The 24,124-nt window shown below is 40.4% G+C and overlaps 1 protein-coding gene across 1 annotated transcript in view; it reads right to left on the reverse strand.

Annotated features, from left to right (window-relative positions):
* Positions 1-24,124, reverse strand: part of CORIN (corin, serine peptidase) — a 152,148-nt gene that overhangs the window by 65,467 nt on the left and 62,557 nt on the right. The window contains exon 5 of the mRNA XM_009885012.1: positions 7,673-7,786. Within this exon, the coding sequence (XP_009883314.1) occupies positions 7,673-7,786 (114 nt within the window). The remainder of the gene's footprint in view (positions 1-7,672; positions 7,787-24,124) is intronic.

The raw sequence follows: 24,124 nt of genomic DNA on the forward strand, positions 1-24,124 counted from the left end.
GTCTTCTAGCTCAGGGGTCTGGGTACTCAGGGAACAACTGGTCCTACTGCTGAAGACTGATGCAAAGATGGCATTAAGTACCTCAAGCCTTTTCCTCATCCTTGGTCACTATGTTACCGGCCCCATCTACTAGAGGACAGAGATTATCCTTAGTCCTCTTTTTATTGCTAATATATTTATAGAAACTTTTTTTGTTGTCCTTGACAACAGAAGCCAGGTTTAGCTCTAGCTGGGATTTGGCCCTCCTGATTTTTTCCCTACATAGCCTCACTACCTCCTTGTAGTCCTCTTGAGTGGCCTGCCCTTCCTTCCAAAGGCCATAAATCCTCTTTTTCTCCCTAAGTTGCAACCTTAGCTCCCTATTCAGCCAGGCTGGTCTTTTTCCCTGATGGCTTGTCTTTCAGCACACAGGGACAGCCTGCTCCTGTGCCTCTAAGACCTCCTTCTTGAAAAACATCCAGGCTTCCTTGGCTCCTTTGCCCTGGAGGACTGCCCCCCAGGGGACTCTGTCAACCAGGCTCCTGAAAAGCCCAAAGTCTGCCCTCCGGAAACCCAAGGTAGCAGTTCTGCTGACCCCCGTCCTTGCTTCTCCCAGGATCAAAAACTCTATCGATAATTTCATGATCACAGTTCCCAAGACAGCCTCCAACTGTCACATTCCCCACAAGACCTTCCCTGTTTACAAACAGCAGGTCTAGTAGGGCACCTTCCCTAGTCGGCTCCCTCACCAGCTGCATCAGGAAGTTATCCCCAGTACATTCCAGGAACCTTCTAGACTGTTCTTTCCCTGCTGTATTGTATTCCCAGCAGATATCCAGCAAGTTGAAGTCCCCCCTGAGGACAAGAGCTCACGATCTTGAGACTTCTCCCAGCCATTTGCAGAATATTTCATCTGCCTCCTCATCCTGGTTGGGTGGTCTATAACAAACTCCTACTATGATATCTGCCTTGTTAGCCCTCCCCCTGATTCTTACTCATAAACACTTAACCCCATTATCACCATCATTTAGTTCAAAACATTCAAAACACTCCCTAACATACAGGGCCACACCCCCGCCTCTCCTTTCTTGCCTATCCTTCCTGAAGAGCCTATAGCCACCCATGGCAGCACTATAGCTATGTGAGTCATCCCACCATGTTTCTGTGGTGGCAACTACATCATAATTATCCTGCTGTACAATGGCTTCCAGCTCCTCCTGTTTGTTGCCCATGCTATGTGCATTAGTGTATAAGCACTTCAGCTGGGCTATTGGTCCCTTCTCCTTTTTGCTGGAGGAATAAGTCTGCCACTCCCAGACTTATTCCTAAGGAGCCCAGTTATGCCCCCTACCTTTTCCAAATCTAGTGCCAGCATGCCACTTTCAGGCTTTTTGCTAGCAAGCTCAGGTCTATCCCCATCCCCCTTCGAATCTAGTTTAAAGCTGTCAACGAGCCCCACCAACTCCTGCCCTAAAACCCTTTTCCCCTCTAAGACAGGCTTTTACCATCTGTTGCCAGCAGGCCTGGTGTCTTGAAAAGCAGCTCATGATCAAAGAACCCTAAGTCCTGCCGATGACACCAGTCTCTGAGCCAGGCATTGATCAGCTGGCATTTCCTGTTAATCTCCTCATCAATCTCAGCAACTGTTGAGATAGAAACAAACCCTACTTGTGCTCCTGATCCCCTAACCAGCCGTCCCAGGGGCCTGAAGTCTTTCTTCATCGCCATCAGACTTCTTCCTGAAATTTCATCATTGACTAACTGAAAAATGAATAAAGGGTAGTAGTCAGAAGGCCGAACTAGGGTAGGGAGTTTCCTCTGGACATCCTTAACTCCGGCCCCAGGGAGACAGCAGACTTCCCTACGGATTGGGTCTGGTCTACATATGGGACCCTCCGCTCCTTTCAGAATCAAGTCCCCTACTACAAGGGCCCATCTTTCTTTCTTAACTGAGGATGTTGTTATACGAGGCGTAATCCATCTTGCCCTCAGTGACAACTCCAAGTTCAGCGAGCTGTCATCCCTGTCGTCCTCCGGTTCCCTTTGCAGAACATCATATCTGTTTTGCAAGGGCACCTGGGATGGTGTGGGCGTTACAATGAGGTCACCCACTAAGTTAGTTACACTTTACAGAATCCTGCTTTGAAATTCTATTAAGCACTTTAACTATCTAGATGAAAAAATATGCTGGCTTTTAGCTTTTAGCTTTTTAGATTTATGTGCCACTGCTTAGACACACTGAGGACTAATTTCATTCTCAGAATCACAGAATTATTGAGGTTGGAAGGGACTTCTGGAGGTCATCTGGTCCCAGACCCCTGCTCAAGCAGGGCCACCTAGAGTCAGTCACCGAGGACTGTGTCCAGACAGCTTTTGAGTGTCTCCATGGATGGAGCCTCCACAACCTCTCTGGGCAATCTGTTCCAGTGCATGGTCACCCTCACAGTAAAAAAAAAAAATAAAAAAATGTTTCCTGATGTTTGAGAGGAACCTCCTGTGTTTCAGTTTGTGCCCATTGCCTCTGGTCACTGGGCACAAATGATAAGAGCCTGTTTCCATCTTCATTATGCCCTCCCCTTCAAGCATTTATATACATTGATAAGGTGCCCCCTCAGGCTTCTCTAGCCTCCATAGTCCCAGCTTTCTGAGTCTTTCCTCATAAGACAGATGCTCCAGTCCCTTAAACATCTTCGTGGCCCTTTGTTGGACTCTCTCCATTATGTTTCATATTCTCTCCTTCACTGGACTTGTCCCAAGTACCAAGCAATAGGACAAGAGGAAATGATCTCAAGCTGTGCCAAAGGAGGTTTAGACTGGATATTAGGAAAAATTTCTTCACCAAAAGGGTTATCAAACACTAACACAGGCTGCCCAGGGAAGCGGTTAAGTCACCATACCTGGAGGTATATAAAAGACAGGTGGACGCAGTGCTTAGGGACATGGTTTAGTGGTTTTGGCAGTTTTAGGTTGATGGGTGGACTTGATGATCTTAAAGGCCCCTTCCAACCCAGATGGTTCTACAATTCTATGTCCAGGTCTCTCTTGTACTGGGGATCCCAGAACTGGACACGGGACTCCAGGTGTGGCCTCACCAGTGCTGAGTAGAGGGAAAGGATTGTTTTTCTAATGCATTCCAAGATGCTATTTGCCTTCTTTGTGGCAAGGGCACGTTGCTGGCTCATGTTCAACTTGGTGTCTACCAGGACCCCTAGGTCCTTTTCTGCCAAGCTGCTTTCCAGCTGGGTGATCCCCAGCATATACTGGTGCATGGGCTTGTTCCTTCCCAGGTGCAGGACTTTGCACTTGTTGAAGTTCATGAGGTTCCTGTTAGCCCATTTCTCCAGCCTGTTGAGGTCTCTCTGGATGGCAGCATGACCCTCTGGCATGACAGCCACTCCTCCCAACTTGGTGTCACCAGAAAACTTGCTGAGGGTACACTCTGCCCCATCATCCAGGTCATTAATGAAGATGTTGAACACATTTGGACCCAGTGTTGACCCTGGGGTACGTTGCTAGTTACTGGCCTTCAAACAGACTTCATGCCTCTGATCGCCACCCTCTGGGCCCAACCATCCATGTAGTTTTCAATCCACCTCAATTTCCAAACCATCTCATTAACATATATCAGAATGAAATGAATTACTGTGGCTCCAATACAGTGTACGGCTGAGACAAATCTATTTCTCCCTCCAAAATTAATTATCAGCACCATTACTGTCATCCTTGAGAAACCTATCTGTTTGCATGCAGTTCTGTTATGATACAGCTTTTACAGACTAGAGGATGCAGAGCGAGAATTCAACAAGGAGTGAACCTGAAGCACATCAGAGACTGAAACAAAGCTGGAAAGGGCAGGAAACAAACACATGGACAGAGATCCACTGTGATAAAGAAACAGAACAGAATTCGCTGAGAAAAAGAAAGTTCCTGAGTTGACCAAAACCAAGCCCAAAGACCCAACCTTCGAGGCCACAGACAGCAAAGGCAGTTTTGTCTGTAAATCCTTTCCATTTTTATTCTGTCTTACCAAGTTTCTTTAAGTTTGCTCTTTTAGGGGGTTAATTTTTTCTTTTACATTCTAATAAAGCTTGGCCCTTTGAGTTGAAAAGCCTTTTAATCTCATTTGGGAAGTAACTCTAACGAAAAGATGCCCCTCACAGTTCTGACCAACTCATGGAGATTGTGAAGAGCCTCATCTGGTCTCTTCACAAGACTCCAGCAGTAGAAAGACTTGCCTTTCTGCATAATTTTTGCTCCTAAACAATCTACTGCTACACAAGTTTGTTTGCTAGAACACAGAGTCCAAATATTGTTCTCCATCTACATTGCCCACACTCTTTGTTTACAATTTTCATGCAGACAAAGGAGCTCCCCAGCAATCAATGGAGCAGAAATGAGCCTAGAAGTGAGCCATATGTTTATATCTAGCTATCCTCTTCAATGCATTAATGATGTTTACTGTAAGCTAAATCTGCTGCTGTTGTTTCATAGATGCCATTTGCCCCATCCTCAAGGTTAAGAAAAACATTTGAAAATAAATTTCATGCTGGATAAAACTTTCCTATGAGCAAATATAGTTTGGACTTAGTAAGAAGGGAATGACTTTTCCATGTGTTGTTCTGGGTCCCATTAAACACTGGAAAGCTATGTGTAAGCACTAGCAGTCAGAATTCAGTTTATAAAAAATAGAATAAAGCATAAAAAAAAAATCAAGGTTTTATTTACTTTCTCAAAAATTGCTAAATACTGCCAAATACTTAATAATTAAGCGGTGAATTGGAACTAAATTTCTGAATACCGAATATTTTCACTATTACGAGAATGACAGTCACTGTGAAAGTTACTACTGAACTATCTTGAAACTCAACTGAAACACCTTATAGATGAGCCTAGGATAAGACTTAAAAGTATATACTTTGATCGAAGAAGTGTATTAAGAACTAAAAAAAATCAATCATTTCATAAATTAAATTATGAATTTGTTATAAAATTACAACCCTTAGTTATCTGTAATAATCCCTACAGGAACAAGGCAGACTCTTCAAAACTACTCATAAACTTAAAACTTGCATACATTGGTTGCACACGAAGAAAATATATTTTTAGGGTTAATAGTAATTTTTGCCATTTCTTTTTCATTAATGGAAGTTTAGTAGTTTTGCTATTTTCTCAATAGAAGGAGAAATCTCTTCATTCCAATGGGGTTAAGAACATAGCTGCCCTCACACATGGCTGTGGCCTTTGTCAGAAAAGAGGACATGTACTGGCAGGATGCCCAAAGGTCTCTTCTTTGTAGCACTCTGAAGAGCGAAGATAATAAAAACCAAACCAAATATCCCAAACTAATGCACCTTTAAAAGTGCATTTAACTTAAGCCAGAAATAAAAACTTTAGGGTTATTACTTGGCAATAAAAATAACTAGTACAAGGTAACAGTAAGATTGTCCTGAGTGTCTTAATGGTGTATTTCCATACCTTAATAAGTTTTGGTAAAAATGTTCCTCTAATTGTGGTCAGCCGCCCAGGTAAGCTGCTCCAGAGCTGGCTCCATCTGCAGTGAAGCGGCAGATCTTGGTGCACAGGGCATTTTCCCAAGGCAGGGAAACACCAGGGCAGCAGAGACACCCACCAGGAGCCGACAGCTCTTGCGGGAGACACTGACGAGTTGTGGTCATTTGACAGAGACACAGCGGCCACCCCACGCCTATCAAAAGCAGCCTGGGGAGCACAAGTGACCAGGAGTGCTCCAAACAGAGCATGGCGCAGCAGTTTGCATGGCAGGGCATCATCACCCTACCAGCTCAAGGGGTGAGCTGAATTAGTGGTCATCACTGCAGAAGGAGCTGAGCGATGGTATCCACCCGGCAGAAAGCCATGTCCTCTGCACCCGCCAGAATGGATGTGGCAGCCCACAGAGCTCCCATAAAAACATGCAGCTGACCAGGTCTCAGGCTGCAGAGTGCATGAGCCTGTTGTGATAGGACAAGGGGTAATGGCTTTAAACTAAAAGAGGGTATATTCAGACTAGATAGAAGGAAGACTTTTTTTACGATGAGGGTAGTGAAACACTGCAAAAGGTTGCCCAGAGAAGTAACAGACATGCCATCCCTGGAAACATTCAAGGTCAGGCTGGACAGGGCTCCGAGCAACCTAATCTGGTTGAAGGTGTCCCTGCTCATTGCAGGGCAGTTGGACTAAATGATCTTTAAAGGTCCCTTCTAACCCAAACTGTTCTATGAGGTGACTTATGAATTTGAGAGGGGCAAGGACTTCAAGGAAACACAGCATCTTTTATCAGACAAGCTTTCAGGCAAAGAAGTCCTCCTTTTGTTTTGATATTTCTGCTGTGTAATGAAGAAGGTCTTATTTGACCTCCGTCTCCCCTATCCCAATTCTTACCAACTATCCTAATAAAAGACATCGTCTACCTATAAACCCTGTATCATTTAAGAGACAGTTTTTCTTTTAAAGGGAATCTTATCTCATGAAATTCATAATGTTTATTTTTTTCAAGACATGTAATATTTTTATTGTTTTATTACTTATTTCTTCTTTCACCATTTCTAATGGAACTTGAGAGCCGTAGTCTCATAGGTATTTTTAAAATTTTTAGCTTACATTAAAAACTGAAGTTAACACTGACAGAAAAAATGCAAAGATAAAAACATGCAATACTTTTTATGTAACAGAAATTATATCAACTTCCATTAAATAAATTGTAGGCTATTAAAGGAAAAGCAAGCTCTAGTCTCGTTCATATTGAGACCAGGAGGAAATTGCGGCTATCATTTATTCCTTGGAGTATCGCAGATAAAAATCTATCAGCAGCTTCCTTAAAAACAACTTTGTGAGTCTTGGAATACCCAGGCTCTTAAATCACTTATAAGAACAAATCTTTTGAGGTGAGTCTGAACTGCAGAGTCTGGGACTTAACTCCTGGTGTGACATTTTCCAAAGTCTGAATGCATAGCACTGTTTTGTGGTACCATGTCCTACTATAGTCCCTATACAGTCACTGTTCCACATCATCCTTTTTTCTTTCATTTTTTTTCCTTCTCATTGTTTTCCTACTGTACATTTGCTCAGCTTTTCTAAAGGCGGTAGTAGTCCAACGATGTTTTTGTCAACACAGAAAAACACATAGGAGCTCTAAAGATACGCACCATCAAAGAGAAATCAATAAAAAATTAAGATATTAAGCATATATATTTTTTCTTTTCTATTGCACCATATACTGGGATTTATTTAAATAAACCACATCCAGAATTGAGGCAAAGAGAACTTTCTAAACAGATGGTTTTGCATCTGCTGTAAAATCGATGCCAAGGACTAGGAAGAAGATACAACTAACAGTCTTCAGTTTATTAGCAGAAGTGCTCTTCTGATGCATGTGTGTGCTCTTCTGATTTCATGATGGCAAAAAAGCCCCAAAACACTTCTAATTTCCACATGGCTCCTTGCGGCAATCTTAGAATATGCTTCCAGGCACAAAATTTGATAGATCAAAACCACATGCTGTGGCCAGAGCGAGCAAAGGTAAACACATTCAATGGCAACTGAGAGAGTCCAAATGTCAATGCATGCAAATACTATGCAAAGCTCCTATTCCGTACCAATAGCCTACTTTAATTTTTAGGTTTCCCTGAATGCATTCAGTGCTACAACGGAACACTGTAAGGTTTAAGAAACTTACTGCAATGAAGCTCATCACTCCAATCATCACAGTCATTGTAGCCATTACACTGGAGTTTCCCTGGGATGCAGATCCCACTGGCACACAAGAAACTCTCCTCTCCTCCGCACAGCGCTGGAAAAGAGGAGAAAAGAAAGAATGCATGTTAAAGTTTTCAGGGTAAGAAGAAATAAGCAGAAATGAAAGACAGTTAGAACAATGAGTCTTAATTGAAGCAACAACCCCCAAATTAATCAAATTCAAGCAAGTGCAAACTGGCGTTTTCATCAAATTTTTTGTTGTTTCAAAAACATGTACCTAGGCTGAGTTAATCAGCAAGGTTCTATCTACCATTACCTCTAAAAAGCAGCTGTACAGAGTAACTGTTAAAAATTGACCTTAGGATGGGATTAAACAACTTCTTTTTCTCCCCATTAATTAGATGCATCGGATTAAATATCAACTAAAGTTACTGTAGATGGATCTTCCCAGCCTAGGTGTTCAGGCAAAAGATTACCAGGTTAAGACTTAACAGTTTCATAGCACAGACACTTATCTAGAGGGGAAGAACTCCTCAAACATTCTTATAACTCCCTGAATGCTATTCGGTATATGGGGAATTGAGATCCCTAATGAGACAAAAAAAAACAAAACAAAACAAAACAAAACAAAACCTAGAGTTTTAGGTATCCCACTGGAAATAGCTTGCAGGGCCATTACAGTCTGAGGGAGGGAACTCGTAGCACCTTCCCATTCAAATCCTTCAAGGAACTTAAAAGATAAAGATGCAGATCACCATTAATTTGTTCACATCTTAGTCCATGCAACAGAAACCAAACTGCCAAGCCTTTTCTTTAAAAAACACTGGCTGAGAAAAATCCCTGTAAAATATATAGATAAAAAAAATATATCAAATGAAAATTACATGGGGATGCAAAGTAAAGATGTTGAGTAGAAAAGCAAATACTCAGTATAAAACCTGGTTGTTGGGTTTTGGTTTGTGGTTTGTTTTTTTTCCAAAAGCCACAGTTAATAGTTAGAGTACTCATCAAAGCTAAACAAATTAACCTCCAGTAAAAGATCCGCAAAAAAATCCCAATAATTTTACTTTAAGCATACGTATCTGAAATGAGAAATAGCTTTCAAAAATGGAGGGAAAAAATCCTGTCACTTTGCCAGTGCAAAATTATTAAATCTATCCATTTGTGAGAACAGCAATTTCAAACAATAAAATCTCATGAAAGTTCAAAATTATACTCATAGAAACTCCATTGTAATTCAAACTTTGTATCCAAGTTTTCTAAGAATAAAGATCTCTAATTGTAGCTTTCAAACTTTACCACAATGCAAATCACAGGTATGAAAAAAAAAGAATCTCTTCCTCCATTAAAGTAATTTTTCACCTGATCACAACATAGCTCCATACTTCTCATTTTAAATTCACATTTTTCCTATTCCTATAGGAGAATTCAGTTCCTATTTCTTCTCCCTTTATTCTCTGAACCTGATGCTTACCAAAGTCTGGAAAGTATATCTATAATCTACATCTCAAAAGCAGAAAAATGCATATTGAGTATGCTCATCGTAATTTTGTATTCCTCATAACATGTCTACCAAATATATTCATGCAGAACACAGTTTAAAATTAAATTAAGGAAAAATAACCAAATGTCTAATTATACAATTTTTAGTAGCATGAGTTTTTATGACCTCAGTTTACCACTGCAGTAAATGATAGCACAAAGGTAATACACTACATAAATTTCAGATGAAGCCATTAATAAATCAATTACTATGATGATGGTTGTGTCAACATTTTACTTGGTACTGCATTCATTAGAATTCCTAGTATAAGGAATTATCCTTACCAGTGAAGTATTAACCACGATAACATTTTGATTAAGCACATTCTTGGGCAAATAAAAACTGAGCTTAAGTGAAAGATCAGTCCTAAACTCTCACACTGCTAATGTCCCATTTAAACTCCCCTTTCTGAAGCCAACACTTCACTTACAAAAGGAGGGAAAGTTCTTTTTAATCTCTTCCAACAGAACAGTCTCTTATGAAGTAACTCAGAGCATACAAGTAATCTCATTTTATGTCTTCAGAAAAATAGAAATATAAAAATGAAAAAAAAAGGAAAGCAAAGTGGTGCTGATGAAATCTGTCAGTGTTTCACAAAGCATGCATATACAATTTAAGGATACAGAAGATGAAAGGTAGAAAGAGATGAGAAACGTGAACTAATAAATATTGACTCCATGCTGCTACACCAATTTTTATCTGCTTTATTTGGTTGTTAAGCCATACTGTTTCATAGAATTTCAGGAATTCATTATTTAGTGATGTATCTTTTGATTTTAATAAGTGTATCATAAAAGAAAACGATGGAAACATTTTTCTTAAAATCTCAAACGCATGGCTTTTATCTTGAAGTGCTTTTGACTGCAGGTTAGCAAGTGTAATGCCTCTGGTTTTTACACACGTGAAAAGCTGAAGGATAGAAGGCTCAAGTGATTTGTCCAATGACAAACAAGGAATCAGGTGAACAATTCAAAGTGGTTTACAGAAGTGTATTCCTGAAAATATAAACCTAAATCAGAAAAATAAAATAGGTCATCTCCCCGTTCTGACAAAGGAAGCCACTTACTTCTTGAAGCACGCTGGTCTTCACAACAGTCTCTTATGGGGAATTTTGGCTGTTGGTGGGAGACCTTCTGCCCTGCTATTGCCTTCACTTTGGCAAGGGACAGTTTGTCAGTCTTCGTGTTACTCTAATACCTTTCTCACTTCTCACTCTCTCAAAGCACTTCCAATGATGACCAGAACCCTTTCTAGACCCAGGCCTGAGATCTCCATGATTTTGTACTACTCCCCAGTTGCACTGGTTTTCTTTCCACTGCTGTCCTTAATCTGCCACTACCAGGTACAACCTACATCCCAGAATACAGCTTTTTGCCATTCTTTTGCATTCTTGAATCCACCAGGACAACCTGACCATACTGACTGTCAGAGCCATGAGTGCACCAATAGGCTTTGAATGGCCTTGAATGACCCTGACCAGCCTCACCTGGGGCCTCCACCCACACCCTGCATGTGGGCTCTAAGTACAGCTCCATCTCCTACATGGGTCCCTCATATACACACCGTAGTGGTCTGCAGCCCTAACTTTGGCCATGGTTCCTAGGTGGGTTTGGAGCCACACTGGAGCCTTGTCACCTGTCCTGTCTCTGGTCCCACCTACTGACTAGACTCTCTGCTTGGACCCTGGACCTGGTTCATCACTTTGCCATGCCTGGGGCCAGCTCTGCCTGCTGCATTGAGGCTCTGCATCCCACCACAGCCTGACCTCATCTCCCAGCTTGCCTGCCCGAAGGGAGCATCCCTGCTCCTGCTGTTCCCTCACGGTGACACCTCAGGTCCTTGGCTGTCAGATTACAGCGGGCTGATTGCTCAGCCTGGTTCCTCCTGGTGCCTTATTTCTGTTAGTCTGATGCTACCTGGATGTCAAAGACTTATCCCAAGTTCCAACAGCTGTTTGATGCCTCTGACCAGTTGCATTAGAAAAATAATGTGATAATGACAGGCAGGTATTCCTTGTCCTCAGTTCTCCACTATTCTTTCAGTTATCCCAGATGCCACCTCTGCCTTTCTGTGACTTCATAGTATACATGGAAGACATCTTTCACCACAAAAGTAGCGTGGCCATTGTCCCTGCACAGTGTATTAGGTATGCCACCATTTGCAAAATGAGCATTCACTTTCGTTAAAACTACACTTTCCTAAGCACCCTCCACATAACCCAACTCCTAAACAGTAGACTGTTAATAACTGGTTTGTTCCCTCCATTAAAAGTGAACAGTCATGTTTTGACATCTAGAAGGGCTGATTTAGGTTTTCAGTAGGGTACAAAATCACCTTCTCTTGTCAGTATATTTTCACAGCTGCAAAGTATTACCTATCTCTCTCATGACAACTGCTCTTAAATCTGATGGAAATCCCACTCCCTCATTTTAAGGAAAATGCCACCTGCAAATACAGCTAATATTCCCTTACACAGTACAAGTCTCCGGCATCTTTTTCCCTAAAATTCTTCCTTTTCTATTTTCTGATTTATAAAAATTCCCCCATTATTTGTGGTTTAGGAGCAGAGAAGATATTCGAAAAAAACTCATTGCTTTCTCTAGTAAAATTGAATTTCATGCCTTGTCTTATTAAATACCATAAGCTTGACTTAATTTCTAATAGTGAAAAAAAATCAGCTTCTCACAAAAAATCCATATGTGATCTTATTTGTTAAAGATTAGCTGATTTATAAAAGCACTATTGAAGCAACGCCATAAAAAATAAAGCCTAGGCAAGGCAAGATGTTCTTACAGAATAAGGGATCTTTTATGTGTTCCAGAGTTAAAGGTTCTCTTCCTAGCTGTGCTGCAAACTTTTTGCATCACCTTGGACAATTCAGGCAATCTGTGCCTTAGCACTCTACATATAAAAAGACGAAAAAAATTCTCTGCTTTCTTGGACTCTTTGAAGATAAAAATCATTAGCCTCAGTACTACAAAGTTAATGCTGCAGGAGTCTTATGGACTTAATTTTCACACTGACAAATGGATATTCAAGATTTCCCCCAGGGATTGAAATATATTTCCATTTTGGGAAACATCAGGATAGAATTCAGAGGAACATCACTGAATGCGAGAAGGTCAAGAGGAAAATCTGAAAGTTAAATCTCAATAGAAACAATAAAATTTTTGAGATAGAACAAACCCATTTAAAACTGCCATCACTGAATGATCCATTTTAAAAGACCTCAAAGGGCAGTCATGAAAAGACTATTACACCTGTTAAATCTGCCCTTGGGACTAAAGAAGGAGCCTTTAACGTGCCTACAAAAAAAATAATAATTTCTGCTCACGATCTGCCTTTCTGTATAGCAACATGATATCCTTCACAATTCGCCAAACCACTAGATGCACAGTGGATGTTGTGATGTACCACTGAGCACCGGACATGCCTAAACATGCAGAGTGTGAATTTCAAAAATGACAAATAGCTGCAGCTTGCACTGACTGCAAGTGCAATTAATTATCCAGATTTCCAATTTTATTTGTGGTCCTAACATAGTGCTCCTGTCCATTGCACAATGGCAATCAATGCGCATACACACACGCTCAGCACTTTCGTTTTTACTCTTAACTTTTGGCAACAAGGGATTACTTTCTTCCAACATATTTACACGCTTTTCTAAGCCTGAATATTATTTTCTCATCCCCAAGAAACAGGGCAATCTTAGACTTAGTTAACTGACACTCACACCCTTGTATGAAAAATGTGTTTGCAATAAAAACTTATGTGAATAATTTCAAAATCTTTTCTATTATATTCCCAGGTGCACCTCGACTTGGGCAGCACATGATTGTGATTTTGCAACTAAAACATTATTTTGTAGCTGTGTAATGGGGCCATCGTTATTGCAGTGAAAGATACTTATGCAATATATTTTAGAGAAGGTTTGCCCAAAATATGTAAGAGACTTTAAAACAAAATTTTTCAACTAGTTTGTGCCATTTAATGTTTGTGCCTCTTAATCAGAAGCAAGGTAGGAGAAAACTACCAGCACCATCCTTTTGCACACCCATATAATGTGCTCGTCAGTAGGTTCCCTCACTACTCGTTGTGTGGTTGGACATGTTTCTTAACTTCTAACTGAAGAGTTACAGGCTCATCTCTATTCTACCATTTCTGGAAGGGTATTACAAACTGCAAAATATAATCATCTTAACAGCAACATAGGATTAGATAGCATTCACATTCTCATTTTACAGGGAAAAAAAAATGAGGCACTGAGATATTAAGGTGAAAGTTATAAGAAATAATGAATAATAACTTCAGTTGTCCAATCTAAGGCACAACAGTATGGTGGGTTTTTTTTCTAATACGTGATAACTGGATATCTTTGGTCTAGCCAGTGCAGTGTTAAGGGCAAGGAGAGCACACACACCCTGAACAGCACCTCCAATGAACGTCATTTCTGCTATCTACCAAGTTCGTGCAAGAAGAGGTTTTGAGAAGGTTGACAATTCAATCATATCTCCAAAGATCAGATTTTAATGGAAGTTATACAAGCCTCGTCTTATGCTGTAACATAAACACTTTTGTTGAACATTGAATTTCAATATTTGATCTGAAACCTAGAGGATTTAGATATGCAAACATTTATAAGACTTTCTTGAACATACTCAGAAATGCCAGAGCTGTTTGAAACAAAGCAGAAGAAATAAAGCCTGAAATAGATGCCTGAATTTAAAAAAATATGCACCACACCACTCAAACTTGCTAAAATTATTAAAAATTGTAATGATGTTATTATAAAAGAATGTGCTGGGAAATGTTAATTATTCATATCTCTGTCAATAACTTATACATTTATTAATATAATCATGCAAATATTCACATACCCAAACCACTGAAGAAGAAACAATGTTAAGCAAAAGGAACCCAAAGAAAATGGAAGCAAACCTTGCTGATAGAGAAACTTGCTTGTTTTAGACCTTTCCCAGAAAGGTTTACAATCTGGAAAAACTTCCAAAATCCCTGACTAAACACCACTGCTGGCAAAAAGTGTTTTCCTTTACCTGCGTCTGATGTACTATCAAAAGTGTCTCTGAGGAGCCAAGACCATTTATGTGCTGTGCCTCCCAGCTAGATTACTGGAATGCCATCTAAAGAAGATTTTGTGGGCAGGTCCCTGGAATGCTGCAGATAACACAGGCTGAAATAAATATATTATTCTACCATCCTCAAGATTGACCTGTGGTTGCATTTCAAGGTATACCAACAGATAAAGCACTGTATATCTGTGAAAACAATGATGAAAAGTGCTGCTTTTTTTTTTTTTTTTTTTTTGAAGTGGAGACAACATTCACTGTCTAATGCTACGAAAGAACTAGGAGCTATCAAATAAAAATGCCTTTAAAAGAACCAAAAGGTGGTACTCATAATACAAAGCACAGATAAGCTGTAACACTTTGCAACAGGATACAATGGATGCTAAAATGTACATAGATTCAGGAAACTAAGGGACAAATTAATAAAAGAAAAATCTATGGTGGGTCACAAATTACAGAAAAGTCCTTGAATCTCAAACAGATGGACAATGCAGGAGTATTTTGGAAAAGTATTGCCACATACTCTTGCCTTGCTCTCCTATTCTTCTCTGGGCATCTGATTTTGGCAGCTTTTGGAGCCAGCACTACAAGAAAGATGGACGTTTCATCTTACTCAATACAGTCACAATAGCACAGTGGGACACAGAGGAATCCCTGTATTCTCTTGCCTGAAAATTTTCATCACCTGATCCCTATACCATATGTACCCCGCGGTACAGTGTATGCATCTTGTAGCTGTCAGTTCTAGAAAGTTTTGATACTAGGATCACAATCACAGAATTAGGAAAGCTGGCAACTCCTTCCCCTCAAGAAACTGTCCATTTCTCTATTTCTTTACGATGCAAAACACTGTGGGAGAAGGAACACAAAAGACCTTCCTCTTCCACTCAAGTGAAGCGGCCTAAAAAGGCCACATAGGAAACTCCAAGCTGGAAAAGAAACAGGCAAAGAACAGGAAGGCAGGCAGAGATAAATGGTGGGGGAGGCAGAATGGGAGGGAAAAAAAAAATATCAAAGGACATAATAAAATATAATGCAGAGTCAACAAAAGTAAAGAATGAGTGCTTGGGGGGAAATAGTTTTTTCAACTGTGAAAGTTTCCTCACATGAAACACCACTGCAATCCTGAAAAACATTTTGTCTCCCTCAAAAAATTATTCCACTATTGCTGTTTTTGCAGCTGGTCAGTATCAATGTTACACATACACAGATTACCTCTCTTCTTTTCACTGTATTAAGTGAATACAAGGGCACAAAAGAAAGATAATGTCTTCCTGATTTTAAAAACTTTCTCAAATAAATTCTGTATTGGATGTGTATAATCAACTTCACATTGCCAACAGAAAAATAAATACCTGGTTGTAACTAGACACTGCCTTTGAATCTCTGCTCAAAGGTATTGCTCAAACACAATTCTCTAAAAAAAAAAACCTAACCCAGTATCAAAACAATTTTTATTGGTGTTTTATTCTCGGAACAAAACAAAACAAGATCTGCATTAGTTAAGCATATTTGCTTAAGAAAATTAGTAGTTTCCTTGCATACATTACATTAATTCTCTTGAGTATTTTCTGTATTGTTTCCACTATTGCAGCTTATGCAGGACAAGATAACGTATGATGACAGTAATGATGAACATTTGAACTGTTTGGCTGAGTTACTGCAAAACTCAAAGCTACACTTGGGTAAAGGCAAAGCTATTATAAGAGAGAAGTCTATAGTTGTGATGTTAATACATCTATTAACTACCTGTTTTTACAGTATCTTAAAATGTTATACCTTAACTGTTAATGACTATTGCTAATATCCTTAATGTGATGCTCTAATGCTTCTTATCCAGCTTAAAACAGGCTAAGAGGTCCTGTGGTGGCATCTTCAAACAGCTGAAGGAGCTCACTCCAATTATATACGCATTTAGCCCTTTGCAGGGCATTTATCAACATGTACCATAATTAATTTCTATGTTTTTGCCTAAAAGGGATATTACCCAGGTTATCAGCAATGGTTTTTCCAGTCACCAACTACTATAATTTTCTAACCAGAAAAAAACTAATTAAAATACTGTATCCAACTGAAAAACCACTGCAATAACCAGTGAATAAAAAGTTCACAAAGATGTTACTTGTCTTACAGAACAGAAAAGTTCTGTTACTTATAACTTAATGCTACTTATAATGTTATGTGTTACTTACACACATACTTACTTACTTTCATTCTTTTTCATTATTCCTTTTTTTTATTCATTCCTTTTTAAAGATTTAAAGTTTAACTACTAATAGGAAGGCATTCGTAGTATATAGGAATTATTAGAATAGCCAGAAACCATTACAGCATGGAAAGTCCTTTTTTTATTTTAAGAAACTAAAATAAAGGAAAAAAAAAAGTGAGTTAATGCTTCCATTAAATCAGTCAGGACTAAAATCCATAACATTTACTCCAATAGGAATGAAACTGTGTTCACAGGAGGATTAGCAATAAAGGTATCTGAAAAAAAAAAAGAAGTACTTTCATATATTTAACTTTCACTACTTCAAAAATTGCAGCAAAAAAAAATCTGTGCAGAGATAAAATCTCCTAAGGCAAAACTGTAAATTTGTTCTAGGAAAAAATTATATGAAAAAATATTTTCATAATTTGGTACAACTGATGGCTATTTAAACCCATTTTCTCACCAGAAAAAAGGTCTCATTGTTTTTTGTCGTATTTTTTACATTTAAGAACTAACAGTATAAATAATATCCAACATAACAATGCAATAGAGTTTACATTCTCTATATAAATTTTAATGTACTATGTCTTTTATATAACTTAGTGTTATTTATTACAAATCTCATGGCTATGAAGTGCAGGTCAGGCCTCATGCATCATTTTTAACAGAAACAGACATTCATAATGCCTCTTTAGTAATAATACAAAAGTGAACATTTTCTGAAAGTTCCATACTGTCACTTACACAGTTTTGCTGCATAAAGAGCAGAAGTGTTATATTCACTGCTGCTTTTTACCACCCAAATTAACTGAAAAATAATTTCAGGGCTCTTGTGAGAGCTCCACATTAATGTAAGTCAGCTCATTGTGTTGCTTTACTTCTCATTCAAGCTACTGTGTTTTTTTTCTCCACAGTTTTAACAGCATCAGCTATGCTGGCTGGTCAAAGCAAATAAAATAATAGAAAAACACAGTGACAGTTGCAAGAAAGAAAAACAGAGCTGGCATATTTTTGTGAGTCGGGATATGTATAGCAGCCCCCAGGAAGATTTATGAGATTTCTCCCCCCCAGAATGCATTATTAGATTCATGTAGCATGAATGAATGAATGACTGATGATGCCTCACCCTCACTCCTCACATGCTCACAAGTCATTAGAACTGTGAAACCAGTTCAACCATCTATCTTAAATCTCAACAGTTGGATTCCTAAAACTATTTTCAGAGTAGCTGATTTTCTCACCTACTGGGTATTCACTTGTGACTTGCGTGAAAGTATATCAACCTGACTGATGCAGCCCTGTCTACAGAACTGCACCTTTTTCTCTGTCACACATTTTGTACACTGGGATGGTTTTACTATACTGGCACATGGCTCAGATTTTCCAGTACATTCAGTACATCTGCGGTCACATCAGAAATGTATGTCATAATAGTTTCTCCATAGTGGTAATGTGCACTCAATTTGCAAAGCCTGTGGAGAAAAAAATCTAGACAAAGAGATAAATATCAGCAGTGAGACATGAATAAGTATATATCGACTAGATAAACCCAGTTCTAACTAATAAACATTTTTCAAGAAATCTGGTAATTGTTCCCAGGATAAATGGTCTGGATTCTAACTAGAAGATCAGTCAAGCACACGTTGTCCAACAGAGCTTGGAGAGGCATGTGAGGTTCAATGACTTTTTGGAGGAGTGATAATTTTCAATCCAGAAAATGTGGAGGATAATGAGTATTTAGACACAGTTAGACAAAAGTAATCAAGAGAAAATTTTGTTTTGGACTGGGTAATACTGTGCTAAAACAAGCAGGTATAGCAGCCACACGTTTTTGGTTTTGTTTTTTTTTTCCATAAACACAAGAAATAACTAAAGCCCCAAAAGAGAATTACATCATCACACAAAACAAATTGTATGCAAGGCATATGTGGGCAGGGAGGGTTTCACTGCACGTAATCTGGAGGCATTAGTCCCCAAAAGAAACCACGAAGTTGAGACATAAACAGCTATATGCCAAGGACATGCTCTTGGAATTTCCAGGAACTGAGCCCTGAGAAGACCGTGAAGAGAGCTTTGGGCTGAGCACTAAGTAAAAAGGGATTGGAACAGTGAACTGACCCCTGCTGTTTGGTTCTACTGATTTCAGAGAAGTAAATTCTTTTGAATATACAAATTTCAGAAAGCAATAGTCAACTACAGCATAATTCATTTCTGTAGGAGAAACAGCCTACTGAACATGGACACTCACCTTTTTCAGTCATAGAGGAATAGCATTAGAACCATTCTTTTAAATAAAAAAAGTCAAAATATTCTCTATAGTCTATCATTCTACATGAAAGCTATTCACGTCCAAGCATCATGCACTATAGTTCATGAAAAAATGAATTTAAAATGCCTTTTGCTTTATACAACAGGATTTCAAAACTTCCAATAAGCAGCCTGGGTCTCCACAGTCTGCCAGGTAGGGGCAGCGAGTCTCACAATTGGCTCTAGGTATTTTCCCCTAGTGAGAAATAGCAAGCTACCACTCTGTAATTCTCCGTAATTTATGCAGTTCACTACCAGATGGATACAAATCCTGCCATAAAGATTATGGAAGAATCATCAACCAGGCACTATTCTAAAAAACATCTTCTCTAGCATTATTAAATATATGATTTTAGCCAGAAGACATTCTGAAACTTGAAAGTTTCAAAAATCAACAATCTCTTCTGGCTTGATCTAAAAGTTCAGCTATCTAGATTTGGTGGAGCTTTTGAAGATTCCGGCCAGCTATAGTTTGTCAAAATTTAATAGGCATATTTGTATTATGCCTTGCATTCAGCCTGTGGACCACACGTGCGTGAAACCCAGGTCTCTGTGTTGTTTTTTCAGAATTCTACCTCATTCTGTGCCCAGTAGGAGCGTGCCCAATTAATGATATGCTAGTCACTCATTGCTAGTTACTCTCATTGTTCAATGTACAACTCTTTACCATATTTATGTATTTATGCTACAGCCTCTTACCTATTTATTATTTGAACCTGCCATGAAGACAAAATTATTGTACACTGAATTCCAATTATGTTCATTACTATGAACTACAAAGGCATCAACACACACATGGTTACAACACCCTTGTGAGCTAGAAGGACAGTTTTATTCTCATTTTACAAAGGGAAGTTGAGGCATGGAAAAAAAATGCATTTTTATAATTACTAACTTATGATTCCCATCTGAAGAGATCCATTAAAGAATATTTTGCATATATATATATATATATATATATATATATATATATATATATCATACAGCTAAAACACAGATTCCAATGGCTTTCCAATTCCAATTCCTACAGCAACCTGCCCAAAATCCCATAGGAACCCTACAAAAGACTTGTGGATACTGTTCAGTTTCCCTGGAAAATATTCAACTGCCTTCAACAAGACACAATCCCTCTTTGTAAACTTCTCCACTTCAGTCATTACCAATGTTCCCACAGGTGAGGCTAGGTATGGACAACAGCCTCCTTTACTTCACGACCCCTCAAAACATGCCCTAACAGATGGAGAGAATCCAACCGGTAAAAAGACTTGATCCAATAATTTAAGGCTATATTTTTATGCATATTCAGAAAGCTCAAGGAGATAACCCAGGATATAAAAACAATCTTCATTGTAGCATTATCTAACATCCAAAGATACACTGTATCACAGAATCACAGAATGGTTAGGATTGGGAGGGACCTCTGGAGATCATCTAGTCCAACCCCCCTGCCAGAGCAGGGTCACCTACAGCAGGTTGCACAGAACAGCGTCCAGGCGGGTTTTGAATGTCTCCAGAGTGGGAGACTCCACCACCTCTCTGGGCAGCCTGTTCCAGTGCTCCACTACCCTCAAAGTAAAGAAGTTCCTTCTCATGTTAAGATGGAACTTCCTATGTTCAAGTTTCTGCCCATTACCCCTCGTCCTATCACTGAGCGCCACTCAAAAAAGACTGCTCCCATCCCCTTGGCACCCTCCCTTTAAGTATTTGTAAGCATTGATAAGATCCCCCCTCAATCTTCTTTTCTCTAGACTAAAGAGACCCAAGTCCTTCAGCCTCTCCTCATATGAGAGATGTTCCAATCCCCTAATCATGTTCGTTGCCCTTTGCTGGACCCTCTCCAGCAGTTCCCTGTCTTTCTTGATTCTTGAACTGGGGAGCCCAGAACTGGACGCAGTACAACCTTTCCAACCTAAACCATTCTATGATTCTATGAACATCAAACAAAGCTCTCTAAACACATGATATAATATTTTACTTAAGAACGACTTGATGTGAGCTGTCTATATTAATTTCCAGTCCCTTAAGACTCTCGTAGAAAAAACCCAATCCTCTCTCAACTAAGCAAGCCAAAATTTGAACTATTCAGGCAATCTATCAGAGCCCTGGTCAGGCCCCACCATGTTGGGTGCAAATAAATGTGTCGTGGTTTGGGCTGGACTGACCACTGAAAAAAACAACAAATGCTCTCCCCCACCTCTCCCTTCAGGGAGAGAATGATAAGAGACAAAGAGACTTGTGAATTTAAATGAAACTAAACTGCTTTAATGAAAAATTAATAATAAAAAAATAAGAAGAAAATATAATTTTATATATATATATATGAAGAATGTAATATATACAAGTATCAAGCTCCCAGGATGATAACCACATCACTAGCAGGCACTGGGAAGGTCCCAGACCACACTCAGCAACAGATGGGAACTGGATTCCAGAACTTGATTCAGGGACGCACAGATTGGGATCACAGGCAGACGAACAGACAGAGTCCTCCACAGATGCCGGCCATTGAAGAAAGAGGGTTGACCCTTTGATCCCTCAGCTTTTACACTGAGCATGAGGCAGATGGGATGGAATACCCCGTTTGTCAGCTTTGAGACACGTGTCCTGTCCGCTCCATCATCTTCCCAGGGATGGAGGTGAGGCTGACCGGCCTGTAGTTTCCCGGGTCATCCTTCCTGCCCTTTTTGAAGACTGGAGTGACATTGGCTATCCTCCAGTCCTCAGGCACCTCACCTGTCCTCCAGGACCTTTCAAAGATAATGGAGAGAGGCCCAGCAATGACTTCCCCCAGCTCCCTCAGCACCCGAGGGTGCATCCCATCAGGCCCCATGGATTTATGTATATCCAATTTATCTAACTGATCTTTAACGTGCTCCTTGTCAACCAAGGGATAGTCTTGTTTCCCCCAGACTTTCTCTGTTACCTGCAAAGTCGGGGTCTCACAAGGACTGGCCCGAACAGTGAAGACAGAAGCAAAGAAGGCATTTAGCAACTCCGCCTTCTCTGCATCATCCGTCACCACAGCACCTGTCTCATTCAACAACGGGCCCACATTTTCCCTAGTTTTCCTTTTGTCTCCTATATACTTAAAGAAACCCTTCCTGTTGGCCTTGACATCCCTCGCCAGGTTCAATTCCAAGGCTGCCTTGGCTTTCCTTGTTTCCTCCCTGCATACCCTGACAGCATTCTTGTATTCCTCCCAAGCAGTCAGCCCCTTCTTCCACCTATTGTAAACTCCCTTCTTCCACCTGAGCCTTTTCAGAAGGTCCCTGCTCAGCCAAGCAGGTCTCCTTCTCCCCTTGCCTGATTTCTTTCTCTTTGGGATGCACTGATCCTGAGCTTGGAGGAGGTGACGCTTAAATAGCAGCCAGCTCTCTAGAGCCCCCTTACCCTCTAGAGCCCTTTCCCATGGGATTTGCCCAAGCAATTCTTTGAAACGATCAAATTTAGCCCTCCTGAAGTTTAGGGTTTCAACTCTACTTGTCATTTTGTCTATTCTACACTTAATCCTGAACTCTATCTTCTCATGATCGCTGCAGCCCAGTCTGCCCCCAACCTTTACATCCTCCACCAGTCCCTCTTTGTTTGTGAGTATCAGGTCCAGTAAAGCACCTCTCCTTGTAGGTTCCTCCACCACCTGAGTCAAAAAGTTGTCTTCAATGCACTGGAGGAACCTCCTGGACTGTACGTGCCCAGCTGTGTGGCCTTCCCAGCAGATATCAGGGTAGTTGAAGTCCCCCATGAGAATCAAGGCCTGTGATTGTGAGGCGATTCTCACCTGTCTGTAGAAGGCCTCATCAACTTCCCCATCCTGATCAGGTGGCCTGTAATAGACACCCACAACTGTGTCTCTCATATTACCCTGCCCCTTGATCCTTACCCACAAGCTCTCAACTTGCTCATCATCTGTTCCCAGGGAGAGCTCGATACATTCCAGTTGCTCCCTCACATAAAGAGCAACTCCACCACCTCGCCTTGCCGGCCTATCCTTCCTAAAAAGAACATAGCCCTCCATGACAGTGTTCCAATCATGTGAGCCATCCCACCACGTCTCAGTAATTGCAATGAGGTCATGGTTCTGCGACCGCACACAGATCTCTAACTCCTCTTGTTTATTCCCCATGCTACACGCATTGGTGTACAGGCATTTCAGAAAACCCAATGAGTGTGTAGTTTTTGCCCTTGAGGAGTGGTGGGCCTTCTGATTATCAAAAATACTAGTGCTCGGCCCCACAGTTGCTGAGCTACTATGCCCAGGCGCCTCTCTAGCGAGCTCAGTTACATGCCCATCCCCCTTCAAATCTAGTTTAAAGCTCTCCCAATGAGCCCTGCTAACTCCGTTCCAAGAACCATTTTCCCCCTGCGTGACAGGCTTTTCCCATCTGCTGCCAGCAGGCCTGGTGATCTGTAAATCAGGCCATGATCGAAGAACCCAAAACCCTGTCTGTGGCACCAAGTTCGGAGCCAGTCATTGACCTGCTGGCTCTTCCAGTTAACCTCCTCATCATTCCCTGCAACAGGAGGGACAGAAGAAAACAAGACTTGGGCTCCTGATCCCTTAACTAGTCGTCCTAGGGCCCTGAAATCCTTCTTCATTGCTCTTGGCGTTCTTCTTACTACATCGTCGCTACCTATCTGAAACACTAAAAGGGGGTAATAATCTGATTGCCGTACCAGGGACGGAAGCTTTCTCTTAACATCACCAACCCGGGCCCCAGGGAGGCAGCAAACCTCCCTATATAGCGGGTCCAGTCTACATATGGGGCCCTCCGTCCCTCTCAGAATTGAGTCCACCATAACAATGACCCGTCTTTTCTTTTTCACTGAGGAAGTTTTGATTTGGGTTGTGGTCTGACTGGTCTGTCCGCTCCTCCTTGCAGGTGGGACCCCACTATGCTTTTCTGCTTCTGACCCTCCAACGAGGCAAATAACAAAGTTGGCTGCCCTTGGGTGTTATAGCAATAAGTATAAGCAAGGCCCTTTCTGCATACCATACCTGGACATCAACTATAAACATAGGTCTTATCACTCTGAGAGAGTGAACATTGTCTGCACAATATGCTGTTAATTTCAGTAGCTAGAGAGGCCCAGCTAAGAAGCAAAGTTACTGAACAAAATTGGTTCCGTTTTACCTCAAACCAGGACAACAAGTCGGAAAAACAATCAGCCAAAACCATTAAAGCACAGCAAAACTATAACCAACTGACAATCAGACTTTATCACAGTAATGTGAAGGAATATAAAAACAGAACCAGAAATAATAATTTCATCCCTGAGCTTTCCCTA

The sequence above is a fragment of the Charadrius vociferus genome, unplaced genomic scaffold (genome assembly GCF_000708025.1).
Source record: "Charadrius vociferus isolate BGI_N301 unplaced genomic scaffold, ASM70802v2 scaffold134, whole genome shotgun sequence".
Classification (NCBI taxonomy): domain Eukaryota; kingdom Metazoa; phylum Chordata; class Aves; order Charadriiformes; family Charadriidae; genus Charadrius; species Charadrius vociferus.